The sequence below is a fragment of the Protopterus annectens genome, chromosome 17.part0 (genome assembly GCF_019279795.1).
Source record: "Protopterus annectens isolate FY-2018-M chromosome 17.part0, PAN1.0, whole genome shotgun sequence".
In the NCBI taxonomy this organism is placed as follows: domain Eukaryota; kingdom Metazoa; phylum Chordata; order Ceratodontiformes; family Protopteridae; genus Protopterus; species Protopterus annectens.
In genome coordinates this window covers 730,376,452-730,400,709 of record NC_056751.1, presented here as the reverse complement: position 1 = coordinate 730,400,709, position 24,258 = coordinate 730,376,452, and the positions used below count along the sequence as shown (strand labels likewise).

The 24,258-nt window shown below is 41.6% G+C and overlaps 1 protein-coding gene across 1 annotated transcript in view; it reads right to left on the bottom strand.

Moving 5' to 3' along the window:
* Positions 1 to 24,258, bottom strand: part of COPA (COPI coat complex subunit alpha) — a 915,755-nt gene that overhangs the window by 374,008 nt on the left and 517,489 nt on the right. Inside the window, exons 24-25 of the mRNA XM_044059531.1 lie at positions 22,930 to 23,019; positions 22,132 to 22,238 (exon numbers count right to left, since the gene is read on the bottom strand). Of these exons, the coding sequence (XP_043915466.1) occupies positions 22,132 to 22,238; positions 22,930 to 23,019 (197 nt within the window). The remainder of the gene's footprint in view (positions 1 to 22,131; positions 22,239 to 22,929; positions 23,020 to 24,258) is intronic.

The following is a 24,258-nucleotide window of genomic DNA, read 5'->3' as shown; positions in this document are numbered from 1 at the left end:
CAGGTACAAAATCTCACTAAGACTGTATTTTATACAGCATACATCATGGACAGAAACAGGTTAAAAAATAAAAAAACAGCTAGGAGCAAAAGACCCAGAATGAAAAAAGTGCCCAATCCTGGTAGGTGCACTGGTGCCCAGATTGGAAAATAATTACAGTGTCCTCAAGACATGGAAACATTCCTACACTGGGCTTAGGCCAGACTAAGGGGAGGATGGCCCCCACTGTAGAAGGAAGTAGTAGTCCACAAAAATCACAAAGACTGATGGGCAAAAAAAAGAGTCAAAAATGATGGAGGGACTATAGAGGATAATAAAGAAATTATGTACCGTTACTATTATGCAAGAAGCTCAGAATTCTGAGACAGAAGATATTCAAAAAGACAGAGAAATTAGAGGAAAGAAAAATACATAAGAAAACTGTCAAAAACTTCAAATACAAATTTGCTTTCATTAATACATCTCCATGAAAAACATTACATAGACCAAGAAAACTGTGTGAAAATAAAAAACTAGAGGTTCTTGAAAGACATAAAAAAAAAAACATGGACATCGGAAAGGAAGTGAAATCTGATATGGTACAATACTTATGCAAAGAAGAAAGCCAAAACTATTCAATGCAAAAAAGCAGCTCCAAAGATATTTGAAGAAAAAATGCACGCAAAGGACCCAGATATGGGAAATTTCCCAATACAAAAAAAAAAACACAAAAGGGAAATGCAGAAAAGAAAATTAGTAAAGTAGAAGTTAAACAAATAGCAGGAGAAATTATGGGATACCTGCAAAGTGAAGGATTTAGTGTAGAAAGTCTAACACAGGTTTTGTCACAGCATGACAGAACAATGTGTCCCCAAAGTAAAGAGAAACAGGTGGAGCAGGATATGTCTGAAGAAGAAATATGGACCATGGGAAAGAAAGAGATTTAACATGGTGCAATATTTATGCAAAGGATATAGCAAAACTAGTCATTACAAAAAAAAGGGCTTATCCAAAGATACTTGAAGATAAATATAAGTAAAGATATGGAAACTGTCACTATACATAAAAGGGGAATGTAGAACAGAAGATTAGTAAAGCAGAAGGTAAACAAATAGAAGCCGAAGTTATGGAACACTTGCTAAGCGAAGGATTTATTGTAGCAAATCTAAGACAGGTTAAGTTACAGTATGATGGAACAAGAGTTTCCAAATTAAGGAGAAACAGGTGGAATGGGAAGCATCTAATCCCTTACCACATGAAGATACTAGGGAGCCTTCAGTAGGAAACCAGTACAAAATGTCGGTTGGAAGGAGCAGGAAACAGTGGCAACTCTTGTTGCCCTCATGTACACAGACAACCCTCTCCTCCTACCATCCAACACTACATCCTGTGAGAGATGTACTTACATAGCCAAACTGGAAGCAAAGCTCTCTTCACCCAAGACTGGACTAGACAGTCAAGAGGAGAAGGTAAACACTTGCACCACACCACACTCATCACATAGTCTCTCAAAACCTACACCACCAAAACACACACAGAGAAACACAAAACACACACCTACATTCGCGAAGGCTCTCAATAAAAACCTGCCCAAGCATCAGAGACCTCTCCAAAGCAGAAACGCAAGCAAACTCCACCCCCCAACACAACCCAAATGACATAGCCCACAAACTCAGTGTGCCACTCAACCACAGCCCATAAAGCATAACAACGTACCCAACACTCTAGTCATAGGTGACTCTACAGTCAGGCACACTGATGTTCCACTCACCAGGCTAAACAAGGAGAAAGTTACTGTCAGCAGCCTGCCAGGTGCCAAGATCCACCACATAACGCACGCACTCAGGTCACTCCACAACAAGTACAAATATGACACTGTCATTGTCCATGTTGGTGTGAATGACCTGAGACATACCTCCCTGGACTACATGAAAAGAGACATGGAAGAGCTCTCCGATCTTGTAGCCCAGGCAGGTATGACCTTAGCCCTGAGTAGCATCCTGCCATCACCCAGAATGATACCACAGTACAAGGACAAAATGATTGACTTCAACAATTGGCTAAGCTTCTGGTGTCTTTCTAAGGGGATCCAGTATCTGTCTACCTGGGACGACATGATCGACAGACCACAATGCTTTGCCAGAGAAGGCCTGCACCTGTCGCCCTTGGGATTCCGAATACTGGCAAAGACTCTTGTCACCCCTATAGTGCCTTTTTCTAGGCAAGGTTCAAATGACAAATTCACCACCGTAACAGGTACAAGCAAGTAAAATCTGAGGGTAATGCTACTCAATGCTAGAAGTCTAAACCTCAAAATGCACTCAGTCGAGGCACTCCTTAAAATGGAGAACATCGACATCTGTGCAGTGACAGAGACCTAGTTCAAAGCTCCAGAGAGCACCCCTGCGTTACCAGGCTATAATTCATACCACACCTTTCGGCCACCTAACTCAGAACGAAGCACTAAAGGTGGAAGTCTGTCCATATTCATTAAGGATATCCACACCTCCAAGCTAGTTGCACAGCATAATGCATCCGAGATTATCCAAGTGCAACTAACTCTGGGCAAGACTGCAATCCAAATTGTAGCTTGCTACAGACCCCCACCATGCACCAGGATTCCCACTCCTCATTTCTTGATACACTGGAAAGTATTAGGGTACAACCCAACACACTAATAATGGGCAATTTCAACTTCCCCATCATTAACTGGGAAAACTACTCATGTACCAACTCTTTTGCTCAACGTTTTCTGGAATTCATACATTCCAACACCTTGGATCAACTTATTCACACCCCCACCAGGGGCAGCAATATCCTAGACCTGGTCATTACCAACATGGGCAACTGGTGTTCCACACCAGAGGTCAATTCCTCATTGGTCAGATCCGACCACAAGCTAATCACCCTAGACATCCACATCCCGCCCCCACCCCCAATTAGGGAAACCACTGTAAAAAACTTCTCCAAAGCCAACTTCACACTTCTTAAGACAGAAGTGGCAAACTTCATGACACCCATGCAGACGGACAATAGAGGTACGACTGCTGAATCCTACACAACTGCACTTTATAAGCACTTACACGAGTGCATAGATCATGCTATCCCTAATAGAACCAAGATACTATCTTCCAAAAAAAAGGAAGTCAATCTGGTGGTCCTCTGCCATAAAAAAACTACAACAGAAAAAAGAAACTGTTGCAAAAAAGAGTAAAATCCCATGACTGGAGGAACTCCCTGGTCAACCTCAGTAAGAAGCTGAGATCCCTCATAAAATCCTCCAAAGCTAGTTACGAAAACAAAATTGTCACTGACCCTAAAGACAACCACAAAGCATTCTATAGCTATGTCAAGAATCTCAGTGGCAACACTCAGATCTGTTCTGTGTTACAGCACAATGGCACTAAATATACAGAACCAACTGATATTGCCAACATCCTGGCAGACTAACTTTACCCCCTCCCACCCCCTAGAGGGCCCATCTCTTATACCGGAAGAATGCAAAGTTACTGTAATCACAGCTACACAGGTAAAAAAAACACACTCTCCAAAGCCAAGAACACAGCATCCATGGGACCTGACAATATCCCAGGCTGCATTCTCACGAACTACAGAATGAACTGGCAACCTACCCAAGTACCATGTTCAATCATAGCCTCACCTTAGGCTTCATGCCCACTGAATGGCGCACCGTGATGGTTATCCCACTCCACAAAGGGGGAGCATCGACGGACCCTGGGAACTACTGCCCATAAGCCTGACAAGCCTGGTCTCAAGGCCAAGGAACGTATCATCATGGAATTCATAAACAAAGACATTGGCAATTTCCAAACTCTGGACCCTACCCAGTTCGGGTTTGTAAAAGGCAGATCATGTCTCCTAAATCTGATTGACTTCTTTGAAGCAGTCACCAAAGCCATAGATGAGGGTAAGGTGGTTCACACAGCTTATCTAGATCTCGCCAAGGCTTTCAACACCATCCCCCACTCTGGAATTATAGATAAGCTCACTAAACTAGGTATAAACCCCCTATGCCACAAGATGGGTTGCCAACTGGCTCACGGAAAGAACCCACACTGTGAAAGTGGCAGACTCCAAATCCGACTTCAGACCAGTGACAAGTGCAGTACCACAGGGTTCAGTCCTGGGTCCTCTCCTGTTTGGTATCTACTTCTCTGAAGTACAGGGTAACACAGAACGTCTTTGGTTAACAAAGTCTGCAGATGACTGCAATCTAGGAGCCATAATCAAAACTCCTAATGATGTGGGCATACTACAAAAGGGCCTCACTGAGACAGATGCCTGGTGTCAAAGCCATGGCCTGAAGCCCAATGCCAAAAAGTATATTGTCATCCCCTTTGGTAAAAACTCTGTACCCATGAACTACCACATAAGTGGTAGTCTACTTAACGACGAAAGTGTGATAAGAGACCTTGGGACACAGGTGGACAGTAATCTCTCCTTTGATAATCACATCGCCACAGTGATCAGGAAATCCTTCTACGTGGCTCACCTCATCACAAAAGGATTCTCATCCAGAAAAAAAGAGGTCATTGTTCCCCTCTACTCATCACTCATTAGACCCATTATAGAGTACAACGCCCCTTTTGGTATGTACCTCACAAGACATCTACAACAACTGGAAAGGACACAGAAATACCTCACAAAGAGGATTACTGACCTCAAACAGATGCCCTACGCAGACCATCTCAAAAAACTCCAGCTTTACTCCATCGCATATCGCCTACTCAGAGGCGATCTCTGCCTAACATACAAAGCTATGTCAAACCCAGAGCTGTTGGACATGCTCCACTTAAAGAAATCCTAATCCCTCTGAGCTACACACTCTAGGGACCTAAACCTTGTCACCACAATAAACAGAACATGCTGGAGGGATAGATTCCTGTCCCAGAGACTTCCCATACTCTGGAACAGACTACCTATCTATGCCAAACAGAGCTCATTAGCACTCTTCCAGAAAAATCTTGATTGGATGGGAAACGGGAAATTCACCCCAGGAAACACTTCTGTGGCTCTGCTCGACAGGGGCGCAGGAAAATAATTTTCTTGGGTGACGAAAGCCAGGGTACCTTTTTGGCTAGGCTTATATACGCCCTAGGGCTAATAGCCTAGTACATACCTATGATGTGGAGTGATGAGCCAGTGAGTCCCCTTATGAAACAGGTACAGATGACTCAAGATGCAGCTGAAAATGGGTCACCGAAGATGTTCTGAAACTTCCCGTAGAAAGCCCGCAGGAAAAAGGAGAAAGAATGTGCCCTCAGTTTAGAAAAAAATGATTTAAGGGTAAGAGATGCTTTGATTTACTAGAGATGGACAGACATGTTAAGATCAATGAAAGAAATATTACAAAGTCAGTAAGACCCAAAATATTACAAGTCTGATAAAACAAGAATACAGTAATGAAAACTATTAACAGAAATTCATGTGATACAACAAATGTAAATGGGATATATTACTGTGCAGCTACATTAATAACAGATAAAGTCTTATCACAAAAACACAGGGCAATAAGGGAAAGGAAGGGCAGAAAAGAAACTAAATGCTATCATGGGAGTACCAGGCAGAAACATTATAAAGTACTTATGACAAGAAAGGTCACTGCTGGAAGAGTGAACAGATCAACAAAAATACTTCGAAAGACGGATGGGACAAAGGCAACGGGTAGTATGAGAGCAGATGGGACAAAGGCAACGGGTAGTATCAGAGCAGATGGGACAAAGGCAACGGGTAGTATCAGAGCAGATGGGACAAAGGCAACGGGTAGTATCAGAGCAGATGGGACAAAGGCAACGGTAGTATCAGAGCAGATGGGACAAAGGCAACGGGTAGTATCAGAGCAGATGGGACAAAGGCAACGGGTAGTATCAGAGCAGATGGGACAAAGGCAACGGGTAGTATCAGAGCAGATGGGACAAAGGCAACGGTAGTATCAGAGCAGATGGGACAAAGGCAACGGTAGTATCAGAGCAGATGGGACAAAGGCAACGGTAGTATCAGAGCAGATGGGACAAAGGCAACGGGTAGTATCAGAGCAGATGGGACAAAGGCAACGGGTAGTATCAGAGCAGATGGGACAAAGGCAACGGGTAGTATCAGAGCAGATGGGACAAAGGCAACGGGTAGTATCAGAGCAGATGGGACAAAGGCAACGGGTAGTATCAGAGCAGATGGGACAAAGGCAACGGGTAGTATCAGAGCAGATGGGACAAAGGCAACGGGTAGTATCAGAGCAGATGGGACAAAGGCAACGGGTAGTATCAGAGCAGATGGGACAAAGGCAACGGGTAGTATCAGAGCAGATGGGACAAAGGCAACGGGTAGTATCAGAGCAGATGGGACAAAGGCAACGGGTAGTATGAGAGCAGATGGGACAAAGGCAACGGGTAGTATCAGAGCAGATGGGACAAAGGCAACGGGTAGTATCAGAGCAGATGGGACAAAGGCAACGGGTAGTATCAGAGCAGATGGGACAAAGGCAACGGGTAGTATCAGAGCAGATGGGACAAAGGCAACGGGTAGTATCAGAGCAGATGGGACAAAGGCAACGGTAGTATCAGAGCAGATGGGACAAAGGCAACGGGTAGTATCAGAGCAGATGGGACAAAGGCAACGGGTAGTATCAGAGCAGATGGGACAAAGGCAACGGGTAGTATCAGAGCAGATGGGACAAAGGCAACGGGTAGTATCAGAGCAGATGGGACAAAGGCAACGGGTAGTATGAGAGCGAGCCAGGATCTGCTGCAAATAATAAACAGACCATGTATCAGAGCAGGCCAGGATCTGCTGCAAATAATAAACAGACCATGTATCAGAGCAGGCCAGGATCTGCTGCAAATAATAAACAGACCATGTATCAGAGCAGGCCAGGATCTGCTGCAAATAATAAACAGACCATGTATCAGAGCAGGCCAGGATCTGCTGCAAATAATAAACAGACCAGGATCTGCTGCAAATAATAAACAGACTATGTATCAGAGCAGGCCAGGATCTGCTGCAAATAATAAACAGACTATGTATCAGAGCAGGCCAGGATCTGCTGCAAATAATAAACAGACTATGTATCAGAGCAGGCCAGGATCTGCTGCAAATAATAAACAGACTATGTATCAGAGCAGGCCAGGATCTGCTGCAAATAATAAACAGACTATGTATCAGAGCAGGCCAGGATCTGCTGCAAATAATAAACAGACTATGTATCAGAGCAGGCCAGGATCTGCTGCAAATAATAAACAGACCATGTATCAGAGCAGGCCAGGATCTGCTGCAAATAATAAACAGACTATGTATCAGAGCAGGCCAGGATCTGCTGCAAATAATAAACAGACCATGTATCAGAGCAGGCCAGGATCTGCTGCAAATAATAAACAGACCATGTATCAGAGCAGGCCAGGATCTGCTGCAAATAATAAACAGACCATGTATCAGAGCAGGCCAGGATCTGCTGCAAATAATAAACAGACTATGTATCAGAGCAGGCCAGGATCTGCTGCAAATAATAAACAGACCATGTATCAGAGCAGGCCAGGATCTGCTGCAAATAATAAACAGACCATGTATCAGAGCAGGCCAGGATCTGCTGCAAATAATAAACAGACTATGTATCAGAGCAGGCCAGGATCTGCTGCAAATAATAAACAGACTATGTATCAGAGCAGGCCAGGATCTGCTGCAAATAATAAACAGACCATGTATCAGAGCAGGCCAGGATCTGCTGCAAATAATAAACAGACTATGTATCAGAGCAGGCCAGGATCTGCTGCAAATAATAAACAGACCATGTATCAGAGCAGGCCAGGATCTGCTGCAAATAATAAACAGACCATGTATCAGAGCAGGCCAGGATCTGCTGCAAATAATAAACAGACTATGTATCAGAGCAGGCCAGGATCTGCTGCAAATAATAAACAGACTATGTATCAGAGCAGGCCAGGATCTGCTGCAAATAATAAACAGACCATGTATCAGAGCAGGCCAGGATCTGCTGCAAATAATAAACAGACCATGTATCAGAGCAGGCCAGGATCTGCTGCAAATAATAAACAGACTATGTATCAGAGCAGGCCAGGATCTGCTGCAAATAATAAACAGACTATGTATCAGAGCAGGCCAGGATCTGCTGCAAATAATAAACAGACCATGTATCAGAGCAGGCCAGGATCTGCTGCAAATAATAAACAGACCATGTATCAGAGCAGGCCAGGATCTGCTGCAAATAATAAACAGACTATGTATCAGAGCAGGCCAGGATCTGCTGCAAATAATAAACAGACCATGTATCAGAGCAGGCCAGGATCTGCTGCAAATAATAAACAGACTATGTATCAGAGCAGGCCAGGATCTGCTGCAAATAATAAACAGACCATGTATCAGAGCAGGCCAGGATCTGCTGCAAATAATAAACAGACTATGTATCAGAGCAGGCCAGGATCTGCTGCAAATAATAAACAGACCATGTATCAGAGCAGGCCAGGATCTGCTGCAAATAATAAACAGACTATGTATCAGAGCAGGCCAGGATCTGCTGCAAATAATAAACAGACCATGTATCAGAGCAGGCCAGGATCTGCTGCAAATAATAAACAGACTATGTATCAGAGCAGGCCAGGATCTGCTGCAAATAATAAACAGACCATGTATCAGAGCAGGCCAGGATCTGCTGCAAATAATAAACAGACTATGTATCAGAGCAGGCCAGGATCTGCTGCAAATAATAAACAGACCATGTATCAGAGCAGGCCAGGATCTGCTGCAAATAATAAACAGACTATGTATCAGAGCAGGCCAGGATCTGCTGCAAATAATAAACAGACTATGTATCAGAGCAGGCCAGGATCTGCTGCAAATAATAAACAGACCATGTATCAGAGCAGGCCAGGATCTGCTGCAAATAATAAACAGACTATGTATCAGAGCAGGCCAGGATCTGCTGCAAATAATAAACAGACCATGTATCAGAGCAGGCCAGGATCTGCTGCAAATAATAAACAGACCATGTATCAGAGCAGGCCAGGATCTGCTGCAAATAATAAACAGACCATGTATCAGAGCAGGCCAGGATCTGCTGCAAATAATAAACAGACTATGTATCAGAGCAGGCCAGGATCTGCTGCAAATAATAAACAGACTATGTATCAGAGCAGGCCAGGATCTGCTGCAAATAATAAACAGACCATGTATCAGAGCAGGCCAGGATCTGCTGCAAATAATAAACAGACCATGTATCAGAGCAGGCCAGGATCTGCTGCAAATAATAAACAGACCATGTATCAGAGCAGGCCAGGATCTGCTGCAAATAATAAACAGACCATGTATCAGAGCAGGCCAGGATCTGCTGCAAATAATAAACAGACCATGTATCAGAGCAGGCCAGGATCTGCTGCAAATAATAAACAGACCATGTATCAGAGCAGGCCAGGATCTGCTGCAAATAATAAACAGACTATGTATCAGAGCAGGCCAGGATCTGCTGCAAATAATAAACAGACTATGTATCAGAGCAGGCCAGGATCTGCTGCAAATAATAAACAGACTATGTATCAGAGCAGGCCAGGATCTGCTGCAAATAATAAACAGACCATGTATCAGAGCAGGCCAGGATCTGCTGCAAATAATAAACAGACCATGTATCAGAGCAGGCCAGGATCTGCTGCAAATAATAAACAGACCATGTATCAGAGCAGGCCAGGATCTGCTGCAAATAATAAACAGACCATGTATCAGAGCAGGCCAGGATCTGCTGCAAATAATAAACAGACCATGTATCAGAGCAGGCCAGGATCTGCTGCAAATAATAAACAGACCATGTATCAGAGCAGGCCAGGATCTGCTGCAAATAATAAACAGACCAGGATCTGCTGCAAATAATAAACAGACCAGGATCTGCTGCAAATAATAAACAGACCAGGATCTGCTGCAAATAATAAACAGACCATGTATCAGAGCAGGCCAGGATCTGCTGCAAATAATAAACAGACTATGTATCAGAGCAGGCCAGGATCTGCTGCAAATAATAAACAGACTATGTATCAGAGCAGGCCAGGATCTGCTGCAAATAATAAACAGACCATGTATCAGAGCAGGCCAGGATCTGCTGCAAATAATAAACAGACCATGTATCAGAGCAGGCCAGGATCTGCTGCAAATAATAAACAGACCATGTATCAGAGCAGGCCAGGATCTGCTGCAAATAATAAACAGACCATGTATCAGAGCAGGCCAGGATCTGCTGCAAATAATAAACAGACCATGTATCAGAGCAGGCCAGGATCTGCTGCAAATAATAAACAGACCATCAGCACAGGCAGAAAAATAGAAGATATGCAGATAAATATAAAGGAAAAGTACAAAATAAGCAACTCACTGATGACCCCAAAAAACGTTTTATAGATTTTCGTAAAAGTAAAGAAAAGCTCAAACAGAAACACCAACAAAGAAGAAATAGACACATTTTGGAGAAATACCTATGAGGAGCTTGTGGAGCATAAAGATGCTGAGTGAAGAGGAGGAGTAAAACAAACATCAAGAAGTTCAAAATGTACAGGATATGAAATGGGATGCGGTAATGTTAGGCCAGAGAGACCGAAACAAGACTAAGAAAGGCTCCTAAGTGGAAAACCCCAGACCTAGATGCAGTACCTAACTTCTAGCTAAAACTATTAACATCTTTAAAAAAAATTAGCCCTGAATAAATACTACTTATATGAGCATTCTAAACAGGTATCAACTTGGTTAACAGGAAAAATGACACTCCTGCTTAAGAATGAACCTGAAACCTATCCTAAAAAACTATAGACCGATAACTTGCCTTCCAATGATGTATAAACTATATGCTGGAACTGATGCCAATAGAGTTTATAGTCATTTAGAAAAAACTCAATCATGGCAATAGAACAAAATGGTAAAAGAAAATCACATGGAACAAAGGATCATTTGTTGTAAATAAAGTCAGACCCCCCCCTTTTTACAATTCTCCTTTATATGTATGGCAAGGACAGATTACACAAAAGCATTTAACAGCACCCCACATTCCTGGATAAAGGAGTGCTTACAGATGTACAAAATACACCCTACACTGATCAATTACATTAAAGTTGCGACAAATCAGTTTCAAGCCACCTTGCAGCTAAGCCAAGCTAAAAGGCAAATCTAGGGATAAAATTTCAAAGGAGGACATTCTAGGGTGACACACTGTCACTGCTGTTTTATCTTGCCCTTAACCCATTAAGCTGTTTACTTAACAGATTAGGTCATGGTCACAATTCGGCTCCCAGAAAAATGTGAAGACTTATCTTCTTTTTGTGGAAGATTTAAAACTGTACAATTTATGAGAAGAGGAGCTAAAAGCACAACTGGAAGTGGTCAAAACTTTCTCAGATGATACAAAAATGTCATTTGGTCTTGATAAATGCAAAACCAACAAAGCAGAAAAGCTGTACTACCAAAAAAATATCAGTCTGGGAAAGGAATGTGATAAAGGAACTTGAGCAGGACGACGTGTATAAAAAATCTGGGAAGTGATGAAGGAGCAACAATAAAACATGAACAATTGTTAACAAACACTAAACAAAGAATATTTTAGAAGACTGAAATTAACACTAAAAACAGCCCTGACATTGAAGAACAAAGTCAAAATTATAAACCAGTTTTCTTCCTGTTCTAACTTACAGTTTTGGGGCGAATGGCCCCAAAAAGTAATGGATCAGTTGCGACAAGAAAAATGCTACATGCTTGCCAAATGACATATAAACTCAATGTATACCAAATGACATACAAACTCAATGTATACCAAATGACATATAAACTCAATGTATACCAAATGACATATAAACTCAATGTATACCAAATGACATACAAACTCAATGTATACCAAATGACATATAAACTCAATGTATACCAAATGACATACAAACTCAATGTATACCAAATGACATACAAACTCAATGTATACCAAATGACATATAAACTCAATGTATACCAAATGACATACAAACTCAATGTATACCAAATGACATATAAACTCAATGTATACCAAATGACATATAAACTCAATGTATACCAAATGATATATTCCTTCTTCTGAAGGAAATAATGGTCTTCACAAAACTGATAACATGTATAGATCAGCAATCGTAGGACTACATATACATCTGCTGAACTCATCAGATTCAAACATAGTGAAAGTTTTAAAACATGAGGAGAACAAGTCTGAGATGACTTTCTTGCATTGTTTAGCATAAGCATACGAGTGTCAAACGGTAATGGAAATCAATCCAGAATTAGATAAAAATCAGGCAGCAACTGGATGTGCTAAAAAAGAAAAGACGACTATAAGGAGAAGGAGCAGGCGAGAAGGCAAGAAATATGGAAAAGGCATAAATATAGATGCAGATACAGAAAACTCCTGGAACAACCTTATATGGATTAGGATCCGATGCAGGAATGGTTAAGGAGAGGTGAATTTAAAGCAAAAGCTGAAAAGTTAACGGCCCAGGGTAGTGGACTAAGGTCCACTGAACATGCGAGAGAAACAGACAAATGCAATTTTGTAAAACAGAACTGAAAAAAGTCACACATCTTGTTGCTGGGTGTATTACACTAATGGCAAAGAACCTGTATACTGAAAGGTATAATAATTTGGCAAGACCATCGCACTGGGGATTGTGCAAACAAAATATTTAATTAGCCGAGAAGCACTGAAAACACAAGCCACAATGCATTATAGACAGTAATGAAGTTTATATCACATGAGATCACCCTTTACCAACAGTTCAAAAAATAGATTAAAAAAAAGTTGTGTATTTGCCATAACGTTTCATCTGTGTTGTTCATTTTCATTCTTCAACTGTTGGGTTCAGCAGTTACTAAATCCAGCGACCAACAAAAAAGTTCTTTAGTTCCTCCTGCACCCATAATGCACCAACCCCTAACATACCTCAGATCTTACTTGCTCTCTTACATAAAATGGTGGGCAGGAAGTGGAGAAAGAATGAAAATGGACAACACGATGGAACCTTATTGGTAAGTACATAACTTCTTTATCTGCTGTTGTAATTTTCATTCTAGCCTCAACTGTTGGGACAAAGTTCCCAGCTACATAAATTCTTGGGCAGACACTAAGGAAGAAAAAAATCAGGCAGCACAAAAAAAAGTTCTTATAGCACAGTTGAGCCAAAGGCTACCCTTCTCCTCGAGACCAGATCCAGTTTGTAATTAGTGATAAAGGTATGACGACTGGCCCAGGCTGCAGCCACACATATGTTGTCCTGAATAGAAACACTGAAGAAGTTTCCATGGACCTAGTTGAATGGGCTCTTAAAGGTTTTGGTAAATTCAGACCAGACTTGTAGATAAATGATATGCAATAGGTCAGCCATCTGGCTAAGGTTACCTTTGCAACTTGTTTTCCCAATTTAGCATCCGCAAAGGACACAAATAACTGATCTGTGTCTATAATTTCTTTTGTTCTATGTAACTACTGTAACCGTCTGTGAAATTCTAATAAATACAACAAATACTCAACCTTTGTTTGCAAATTTAGGAAAGAAAACTGGTAAATTAATGACTGATTGATACTGGAGTCTGACACCACTTTAGGAAGGAAAGAAGCATTAGTAAGTAATGCACTTTATCCTTATGAAAGATCAAGTAGGGAGGTTTAGAGGACAATGCTTGAAGTTCTGAAATTCTTCTAGCAGAAATAATGGCCACTAGAAAGACAGTTTTCCAGGTGAGGAACAAGATCTCAGTTAGCTGCTGGTTCGAAGGAAAAATGAATTAAAGCCTGCAGTACCAAATTCAAATCTCATGATGGAGTAGGATCTTTATATGGCGTCTCAGTAGGAGTGTGCCTCTCAAAACTGCTTTACAAAGTTCAGACAAAGCCACAGAAGAATTCTCAAATCCAATATGAAAATTAGAGATTGCTGCTAACTGAACTTTGATCGTTGAAGAGCTAGCTCCTAATTAAAAATTGCTGCCAAAAATTCAAGTACACTTTTGTACAGGAGCTGAGCAAGGGTCAATGCGTTTTTGTTGTCCCAGCAAATGAACCATCTCAATTTACTTCTGTAAAGTTTTCTTGGAGAAGCCTTATGGGAAGACATAAGTATATGACGGATGGGGTAAGAAAGCATTGGCTGTCTGGTTATAAATGGAATTAGAGGAACCATGCTGTTAGCTTGAGGTTTGTTACATCCGGATGAATGAATCATACTTGTCGGGTGAGACAGAAGATCTGGAATCAGATCTAGAATCCAAGGTGGGTTAAGAAGATGAGGCCAAAGGAAGGGCAACCAAAGCTGCCAAGGCCAGTAAGGTGCAATGAGGGTGACTTTGCTTTTGAACCTGGCAACTTTCTGTAGAAATTTTGGAATTAGGGGAATTGGAGGTTAAGCATAAAGGAGACTAGAGGGGGGGGTGGCAATCATGGAGTTGAGCATCCCTTGATGATTCCCCCAGAGGAAGGATTAGTGCAAAGTACCCCCTGCAATTGTCGTTTAGGGGAGAAGCAAACAGATCGCAGCAAGGCTGGCCCCATTGATGGAAAATCATTTGTCACTTTTAAGTTGACATGACTTGTGAAGAATGAATCTGCTCGATTTGTCTACTATCACATTAGACTTCCCTGGAATGTGCGTTGCTATGAGAAAGTGGTTGGATGAAATCACCCACTGCCAGACTCCGTGGGCTTCTTGACACAAGGGGTAAGACCTGGTTTCTCCTAGTCTGCTGATGTACCAAACTACTGACATATCTGTCTAGATCACAACTGTGCTAAGAGGGAGACCGTCCTGGAATGCCTGCAATTCCAAGGGCACTGCTCCCATTTCTAGAACACTGATATGCTTTTGTTGGCCTCTTTGGGGGGCCAAGTGCCTTGGACCATTTTCCCCAGAAAATGTCACACCCTCACTCATTCTGGGAAGCGTCCGTCGTCACTACAGCCTTGGAAGGATGAAAGGATAGCCTTGAAGAACCTGATCTGATCAAATCCACCACCAAAGGTATGTCTAGCATGTCTGAGTGATTCTTACTTGTACCGACATTCATTGATAAAGAATGACTGGAGTGTATGTCCTTCATTTCTGGGCCAAGCAACAAAATGCCATTAAATGGTACATTGATGAATGAGGACTTAAAAGGCTCTGCAGAATTACATAAGCGCATCCAGGTATGCCTCCTAATGGAAATGCCTGAACCTGCTGCCCTTGAGGCACTTTTGGCTGCACGAGAGATAAACCGCATGGATGAATCTGAAAAACATTGGAAGAAAGCCAACTGAGAATCCACAGAAGATTGAGTTTCAGCAGTAATGTTCCTAGGAAGGGATTTTGAAAATTACTTGATCAAGTTCCTTTGTAGTCTGGTAAAGAAAGTGCCAAATAGTTCAGTGACCTAATGGCAAAGGTCACTGAAGCATATACATGCTTCCCGAACCTGTCCATCGCCCTATACTCGTCTGTTAGGGGGATGGACAGAGGAACGTTGCTCAGCAAGTTCTTTCTTGGTGGTCACAACCATAGCATCCACAAGCACCCCTTTACTCCAGAATTCCTTCCCAGTAGGTGGAGCCAGAATCCGATCTAGCCTCTTAGGGACAGGCTCAACTGAAATAGGTTCTTTTCACATGCGCCTGAAGACAAAATCAATGAGGTCATTAACACGCAGAGTAACCCAAGAGGTAGACGGGCCTAGCTCCAAAGGCTTCCAGAAATACAGATTCCACTGGCGAACAGTTATGGGGGACCAACCACCTTTCTGCTTAAGGATCTCAAGAATGTCTCTAAATGAGACATCTTCCGGAGGTGATTGCAGGGATCCTTCATCAAAATCAGTATCCTCATTTGCTGACTCTTATGGAGTGTTTAAGTACTTCCTCTTGAAATTTCTCTTACTAGGGACTTCCTCAGTGGGAAATTCTGGTGAAGTGTCGAAGAGATTGCAAAACCCTGCTGGGCGGTCTGGGGGTCTTGAGCTGGCTGTCCCTGTGCCATAGAATAATGTGGCTCTACGTGCAGAAACATCTGGGAACCAGATGGTAGATCCACGGGGGTTGGATCCTTCCATCCTGTTGGAGCAGAAAATACTCTCTTCACTAACTTGAAGGGAGATCGCTCTGGGGAAAAGGAAGACAATGACTCGCAAGAAGCCTGCCTTCGCAGACTGTTGCTTTCCTCTGCCCCAAGAGCAATCTCCCTGAGGTGGAAGTTGCAGCAGAGCTGTCCAATGCCAAGGTTTCCGAGGGTCAGAGACAGCTATGAAAACCTCAGAGCAAACCCCAATGCCTTGGACCCAACAAGGCAGCTGTGGCTCTGAGAGTCATCTGGATCTGAAGATGTCAGAGTCGTTACACTCAACGAAATCTCCGGATCTGAAGATAAAGGTATCTTTAAGATCCCAGCCAGAAGGTTTTCATGCATGGACTCAAACAACTGGTGGGATCAGAGAAGAAGCAAGTAACGGTGGTGTGGTAGATGGATGCGCTTCATGACCCGAGGGGGTAGGAACTGGAAGAACACCCATCTGTATCTGCACTGAGAGGAAGCTTCTCATCATTCTGTCCATGTCTTCTTCAGTCAAACTCTTGCAAGAATGAGATAAGGCTAGGGATGGTGTCCTGCAATGGTGTTTCTCCAAAAAAGGAGAGGGAACCCGGGAATGTACCAGGTTCAATGCCAGTGAGCATTTTGTCCTAGGTAGGATCTTCAGATCCAAAAAGCATGGATCTGTAGATTTTTTGTCAGATCCAAAGGAGAGTGGATCTGAAGTGGTTTCAGATCAGTCTGTCTCTTTCTTAGGCACCTCCTTAGATAGAGTCAATGAATAGAAGGTCACAGAGACTTTTAGACTCCTTAGTTTTAGTCTTGGGGGATAGAGCCCCAGAAATAGTGTCACCAAAGGCTAAAGGAAACAACCTCTTTAATATAAATTTATTTTGTCTGTCTGCTACAGCTCTAAGGTTGAAGTTTTTACATCCCAAATAATCTTCTTGGAAATGTCCAGGACCCAAACAATAAACACACAGCATAGGCATCTGTGCCCCACACATCTGGCATTTTTTAAAGCTGGAAGGCCCCTTTATCAGACATACCAGCAACAAAGAGTAAGGGAAGAAAACTTTTTTTTTATATAAAGAAAGAGAGAATAAAGGAAAAAGGATACCAGCAATGGTAATGGTATCAAAAACTATGCAAATGTATAACAAGTGGCAGAAAACAAAGACTAGAAGAATTACCAATCATAGTAAAGTATTGCACTAAATATAAAAGGCAAGGGAATGAAACAATAATGAGATTTACAAGAGAAAAAACTATGAAGAAAAAACATCATTAGAAAACTTGAGAGCTCAGTCTGACCATGTCTTTTCACAAAAATTGTCAAATGAGATCTGGGGTATGTCAGGGGTTGGTGCATTATGAGTATGGCAGGAACTCATAAGCTTTTTTTTTTGGTGGCCATGAGCTTTAGTAACAGCAGAGTCAGATCTGAACCCAAACGTTGAGGACAGAGTGAAAACTGCTAACATCAGATCCAGATATAGCAGTCAAGGAAAAGACAAAAGTAGCACTGATCACTGAAATTGCTACATCCAATGATTACTGTGTCTAATGTACATGTGGAGACAAAATCATAGCATACCAGGATTTGCAGGCAGAAACGAGGGCAATGTGGAAGAAAGATATCCAGACAGTTCCAACATAGTAGGAGCAATGGGTCTCAAAAAATAATTTACAGTTGTCTTTAGATATGCTGCTGACACATGTAATTCCATATGAATTGCAGGAGAAGGCAATTCTGGGAACACTGCAGGTGATACAAAACACTTTTGGCTAAAATCAAAGACTGAAACAATACTAATTTAATGAACTTTAATCATAATTTGACTTGGAATGGGGTCCAATCCCATCATAACAGAAATCCAAAAGACTTGAAGAAATTAAACCAGAAGTAAACCCAGAAGTTTTTTTTTGTGAGCAATCGGCAACTACATGTGAGAAGCAGATAGTGTAGCAATTACAGCAACAGACAAGAAAATTTACAGCAGCAGGTTGAACGGTACACGTAGATCATAACCACTTAAGCTGCAGTTTGGTGATGCTATCAAGCAGTGCAAACACAAAGACAGTAATGCAGTGTTGAAACGGTTTTTAAAAAGGAAGCAAAGGCCAAGTTAAAGGAGATATCAATACACTCACAATGGAAAAGGAATATAGAAGGCCGAATGAAATCCAAACAATACAGGGAGTTCAGTGGAAGTGGAAGAGGAATGGAAGGAATGATAGAATCAGAAGGGAAAGGTACAATACTTCTGTGTAACGCAGCAGGTGAGCGATAGCAGACCATTTAATAATCAGTGATCTAAAACATGCCACAAAAGGCGGATCATAGTTAATAACAGATTTAATTACTGAAGATGGGAGATGAAGATTATGTTACAGAGGTAAGAAAATGAGTTCTCTATTAGAACTAGTGGGATGGAAGCTCACATGCACAGTAATTAAAAGGAGGACTAAGCCACTCATTTATTTTTCTTCATAAGCTTATTATCAAGGTGTGCTTTTGACAGCTGTTGTGACAACCTTGATAACTAGTCTGACATCCTCCATACTACAACAGATCAGCTAAATACCTTTAGAACAGAAGAGTCCAGAAGATGTGAGCACAAAAAGGAACTGCAAGAGGGGATATTCCCATTTTGCCACAAACACAGGCAACAGAAAGAACAATGAAGACCAATGATGCAGAGTTATCAGGTCCAATGCACGTCTGGTTTATTTTCTTGTTTTTGTCACTTTAGTAAGCTGAGAAATATTACAAAAATGAGTGGGTTTGAATACAGGAAACTTTAACCGGAGTGATTGCAACAGAGTGCATAATAATTCATCATCAAACATGGAGATGCTGTTCATGCAGTGTTTGCAGCGCATCCACTATGTAACAGTACAGAGACATGGAAAAAGGTACTTGGCATGACCTACACATTTGTTCAAATTGAGTGGAAGAAGAAAATTAGTAGAACCTGGATAAGCCACTAACATGATGTGGAGCAGCACTTACGCCATGAAATACTTAATCTATTATACTATGTAGGTGAGACATGAAAATACTTTTATAATTTGAATGTAGAAATGTTAAAAGCTGGAACTTCAACAGAAAACATATAAGCGGTCTCAATTACACTGCTTATAACTGCATGACTGAGAATATAATGCTAAAACTGGAATTTTCATTCCAATACCAGTTATGCAGTTACTGAGGAGATATAGCAGAGTGACTGACTTCTTTTTTGTACCATATATGCTTCCCATGTCAACGGGCCATCAAAGCCTCTCAGGAATAAGACATTACACTGCTGGAAGGGGGAAAAGGGACAGCAGTCATCCATGCAGCCAAGATGACCGAGTTCTCAATGGTATCCCAGCAATAAAAGCATTTTTCATATTATGGCCTAACCTTGCCAGTGGTTATGACATAAGCACCTGCAACACAGTGAGGGCCATCTATGTCGCCCTGCCTGCACATGCATGCTTCCCAATGTGCACGGACAGGGGGTACCATATCTGGGTTGGGTGGCCATGCTCATGTCTATCCTGGTACTGAATGCGCACATCATGACGGGCCTTCACTCTCCAGCCAAGAACTTGTCATCAGGACAGTGATGTATTCTGGGTGATAATCACAGCTCCCCCTCCCCAGGAAAGCCATGACCCATCCTCCAAGCCTGTGCCATCAAGACTTCAGCTGCGAGTCAAACTCTGGTCAGGACTTTGCCTCTCTCCATTAATGGTTTAGATAATGTTTAGTTTGTGGGCCACATGTGCAGTCAAATAAAGATGCGAAGGAGAGAATCAACATCAATCAAACGTGAAGCCGCTGTGACAATGAGAACTGCTAATACTGATGATATTACTGGTATGGACACGGACGCATTACGTGGAACTGGGGAAAGGGAATTTAAAAGTAGCCATATAATGCTTCTATTTACATAGTAAAAGAATTAGGAAGGTTACAATAAAAAATGATGACACAGAGGACACTTGTGATCTTCAGCAGTGAACAAGGAGTGTATTGTCCGCACAAAGATTTTGAAAAAGAATGTAGAAAAGCGAAAAGGTAAATGAAGATGTAAATCAGCTGTGCAAACTGCATTACTTGTCAAGAACAGAAAAAAAGACACAGACAGTGTAAAGGAATGAAGCCCTGACTACAACCCAACCTGACCAGGTTCGATAAGCAACTTAGGTACCTAAAACTGAGTCATGGAACAATGGCAGTGTTCTACTTGGGGGGGGGGGGGAGAGACAGACCCATATGGGTGGAGGATGCTCCAGAGACTATGTGGACTGGCATCAAGCCAGGGATTGTACTCTTGATAACCAAATGTATAGCAGTACCACGTGCAGGAAGGGTACAGGTTGTCCCCCCAATGATGAAGTTATCCAAATCACCACATAAGGGGAAAAGATTAGGGCTGCTAATACAAAAATGCTGTCATGGATGGAATGATGGTAAGAGTACCAAACTCACCGAAGTTTGCCTGGATAACGGGCCCTCCAGACAGGTCTCACTCTAAGGGAAACGGGGAAAAAAAATGCTTACCCCTATTACACAAATGGGCACAAGTCTGATGTTAAATGGCTCAATGTGACAGCTACAGGCGAAAACAACCTAGGGAGGAAAAAGGGAACAGCAAGGAAAGCCATCTTTGAAAATGGAGTTGGATTTTTTATTGATGCTCCTTTAAATACTGTATGTAAAAATGTAAGATAGAAATAAAAATGGACGACTAAGTCTGACCGGAAAAACTGGGCAAAATGTTTGACACCAGCAGAGGCATGCTACATTTGCAAGATAAACTGATGAATGAATGAAAAATGGAATGGACTGTAATGGATAAAACAGGTGCAAATAAATATGCAGTGATTATTCAGTCATAAATAGGCCACACCCATCTACAAGAAAGATGGATGGCAAGGACTTTAGAACTTGTAAACTACGGAAAGTTATCAAGGGAAGCAGGAAAATGTTTGCAACATTATATTACCCACGGAAATATGTCAGTTCCGACTGCCTGTATGTTGACAACAGTGGACAGAAACATGCGGTCACTGACAAGTGCAACAGAATGAGTTTCAAAGAGTAGGTAAAAAGTAAAACTGGCTTGTATATGTCCATAACAAAATAAATAAGGATTAGTGAACAAATGGAGCAGGTAAAAGTGCTTCATTCTTAACCGTAATGTAAAAGTAATGTAATAATGTGTAAAAGTAAATTAATTAATACAAACATACAAGCTTATGTTGTATTTGAAACAATAATGCCCTGCTAAGTTGATATATGCAGGAAATATCGCTGCGTTTTTTTTTAATATTGGCAAAGCAAGAAGGTGGTACCAAAGATTATGAAATGTGCCATTTACTGAAGTAAGCTGAATAATTTAAAGACATTACTGTAATATATGTAGGCTTTGCCAAACAGCTGCACTGTAAAGGGAACTCCTGAGTTTGTAACTCAGAACTGTTAAGTGTACATTTGAAAAGTGCTTACTAAAAACTTAAGCCATATAGCAACTTTATTTCCAGGAAACCCTGACTCTGCAAAACAAAAACAGAATTACTTAGGACAAAGCAGAAGACTTAAGTGCATGAGTAAATGCAGAGCCAGCACTTGGCAAAATAAAGTAACATCTGTAGAAACGGCTGTGTGCAGAGAAACACGCACAGTGCACACGCCTGGAAGTCTTCTTCTGCTGTTTGTTTAAACTTTATTTTCCTAACAACAGCAGCAACCAGTAATGGAGACTAAACAGTCACATTATGAAATCCCTTTAATAAATAGATAAAAATTACAAAGGGGTGCTAGCATGCGATTCTTACAAGACTCACTGTTACTGGGTTTAACTAAAGTATCTAACTGTCAAGCACATTGAACATGCAGTTATCAAAAAAACTATTTTCTGCTCAGTGGCTTACTACTTAAACCAGAAAAGCAGCAGGTAAGAGACTCGCATTACTAGAGAACCAGAAAGGTTACCATAAGAGGTTACATCTTCCTCTCACAAACACTGTCCCCTTATTTTGCCCACTATGTTATGTTACGTCTTTCCATCATATACTATGGGTTGCATACCAGTTCAGGAGGTAGCTCCAGATCTTCATCAACATCCCATCCTCCACCTTCTTCTTCGCCTTTTCCTGCATCATCGCCAGCTCGTTCAGAAGCATCCACAAAGCCATCTATAATAAGAATGCATCTCAAATAAACTTGATATATATTATTAGGTACCATGACTAAGCAAAATAGGAAGTCAACTCTATTATGATGTATTTCTCCAGTACAAATAAAAAAGGTTCTGACAGGTTCCTTCAAGAAAAGTGTCAAACTGCACAAAATAAGCAAACAACCGCTCTTTCTACTGTCAAGTAGCTTCCAAACAGCTATAATACTTATATACAGCAAAACAGTTCAGATAAAGCTGGCCTGATGGCACACAAATCTTCCACCCATAGTGCTGGCGATGAGAGTTCATTCAGCAACATGGGCACCGGAGAGCCAGCCAGTGATAAAGGGGGGGGGTAGATAACAATAAATCAGCAGCCAGAGGCCCACCCTCCTCTTCTCATGGTTGATGAGGTTTTCTGGTGCTGCAATACAGTCCCCATTGGAGGCTGGAAAAATCTGTGCTCAGCCCTTAAAAGGCCAATAAATTGAGTCTCTCTGTACTGGGACTGAGGAAGACAGCATTCACCTAATTGGTATAACAGTAGTCTTTCTTCTGGGAAAGATAGGTCACATTAAAAAGAAACCTTCCACTCCAGAGCAGTTTCACATTCTTTACCATCTCATTTTCTTTTGCTTCATAAACAAGAACACCATAAACCATAAAACATGTAAAAACCTAGAACAAGCTGAAGGGGCTGGACTTACCTTCATCTAACTGCAGCTCCACATCCTCACCCCATCCTTCAGTGCCAACAGTGTCAATGTCGATGTCTGCTGCCATCTGACCAGCCTTTCCTGCACGGGAGACAAAAGGACAGTCAGGCAGGATTATTTTAACAACTCTTGGCATGGCATTTCATTTCAGGTTTTAAGCTACTCAACTTACAGATCAATATCAGCAGCCAGGTGAGTTCTGATGGTAGCCTTCTCATCCTTAAAACACTATTTCAAAAATATACTTTCTTCATGCACACATATACATTTGTGTGTATATGTATATATGTATATATACATATATATATATATATATATATCTGTGTGGGTAGACATACAAATTAAATATATATATATATATATATATAAATATATACGTAGCCATGTGTCTGTGTATAGACTATGTGCATCTCTCTGTTTATATGTGTGAATGTTCATGCTTGCCTATGCATCTGTACGTTAAGAGACAAGAAAATGATTTGTTTAAAAAACAGGCAAAAGAAGGACAACAGATTAACTCACCTACTGACAAGACTTTGAAAGAGTACATAATGGAATAATTATTAAAACAAATGAATACAGGATATCTTGCAACCACTGGACTACACGGTCACACTTAGCTATGTAACTAGAAAGGACAACAATCTGTGTTGGTTTACATGGACTTCAGTTTACCAACAGCAACTTAAACAGGCTATGAGATAAGAGAAACTACACCCCTTTTCACAGAATTGTGACAAATATTCCAAGACTGCTGTAATTGGGAGTGGAAAAGGGGTTTAGTCACCAAGATAATGTCCAGAGGGAAAACTCCAGCCTTTTCCTTATATGCATTAATCTAGTGGAAAGACCCAGGGCAGAGATCAAGATTAGAGCTACCTTGGGTTGAGGTGGGGAATAATCAGAGTACCAAGCTATCAATGGATCAGAAGAAACCATGCAGTTCAATAAAAAAAGCTCAGGGGGCGCTTGCCAGATAGGTATGTCAGGAGACTCTCGAAAGGTCTTAGTCGGGGCATGCTTCTCCAAAACTAATGCCACAGCAGGGTGATTCAGACATGAAGCCAAAAAGAGGTTATGAGAACAACCTCAGTCTTTCTCTGCATAACTTTCCTCAGGAACTTCAGGATTAGGGAAAAGGTGTAAAGATAACCCAAGGGTGGTATTGAACAAACTTGGCCCTGGATTTCTACTGTATGAAAGTAACAGAAACAAGCTGCTTTACACATGGCATTGGTAAGAGTGAAACCATAGCACAGTTTGCCCTAGCAACACACAGACCATCATGCAGCATAAGAAAACAATGGCTGAGCTTGTCCA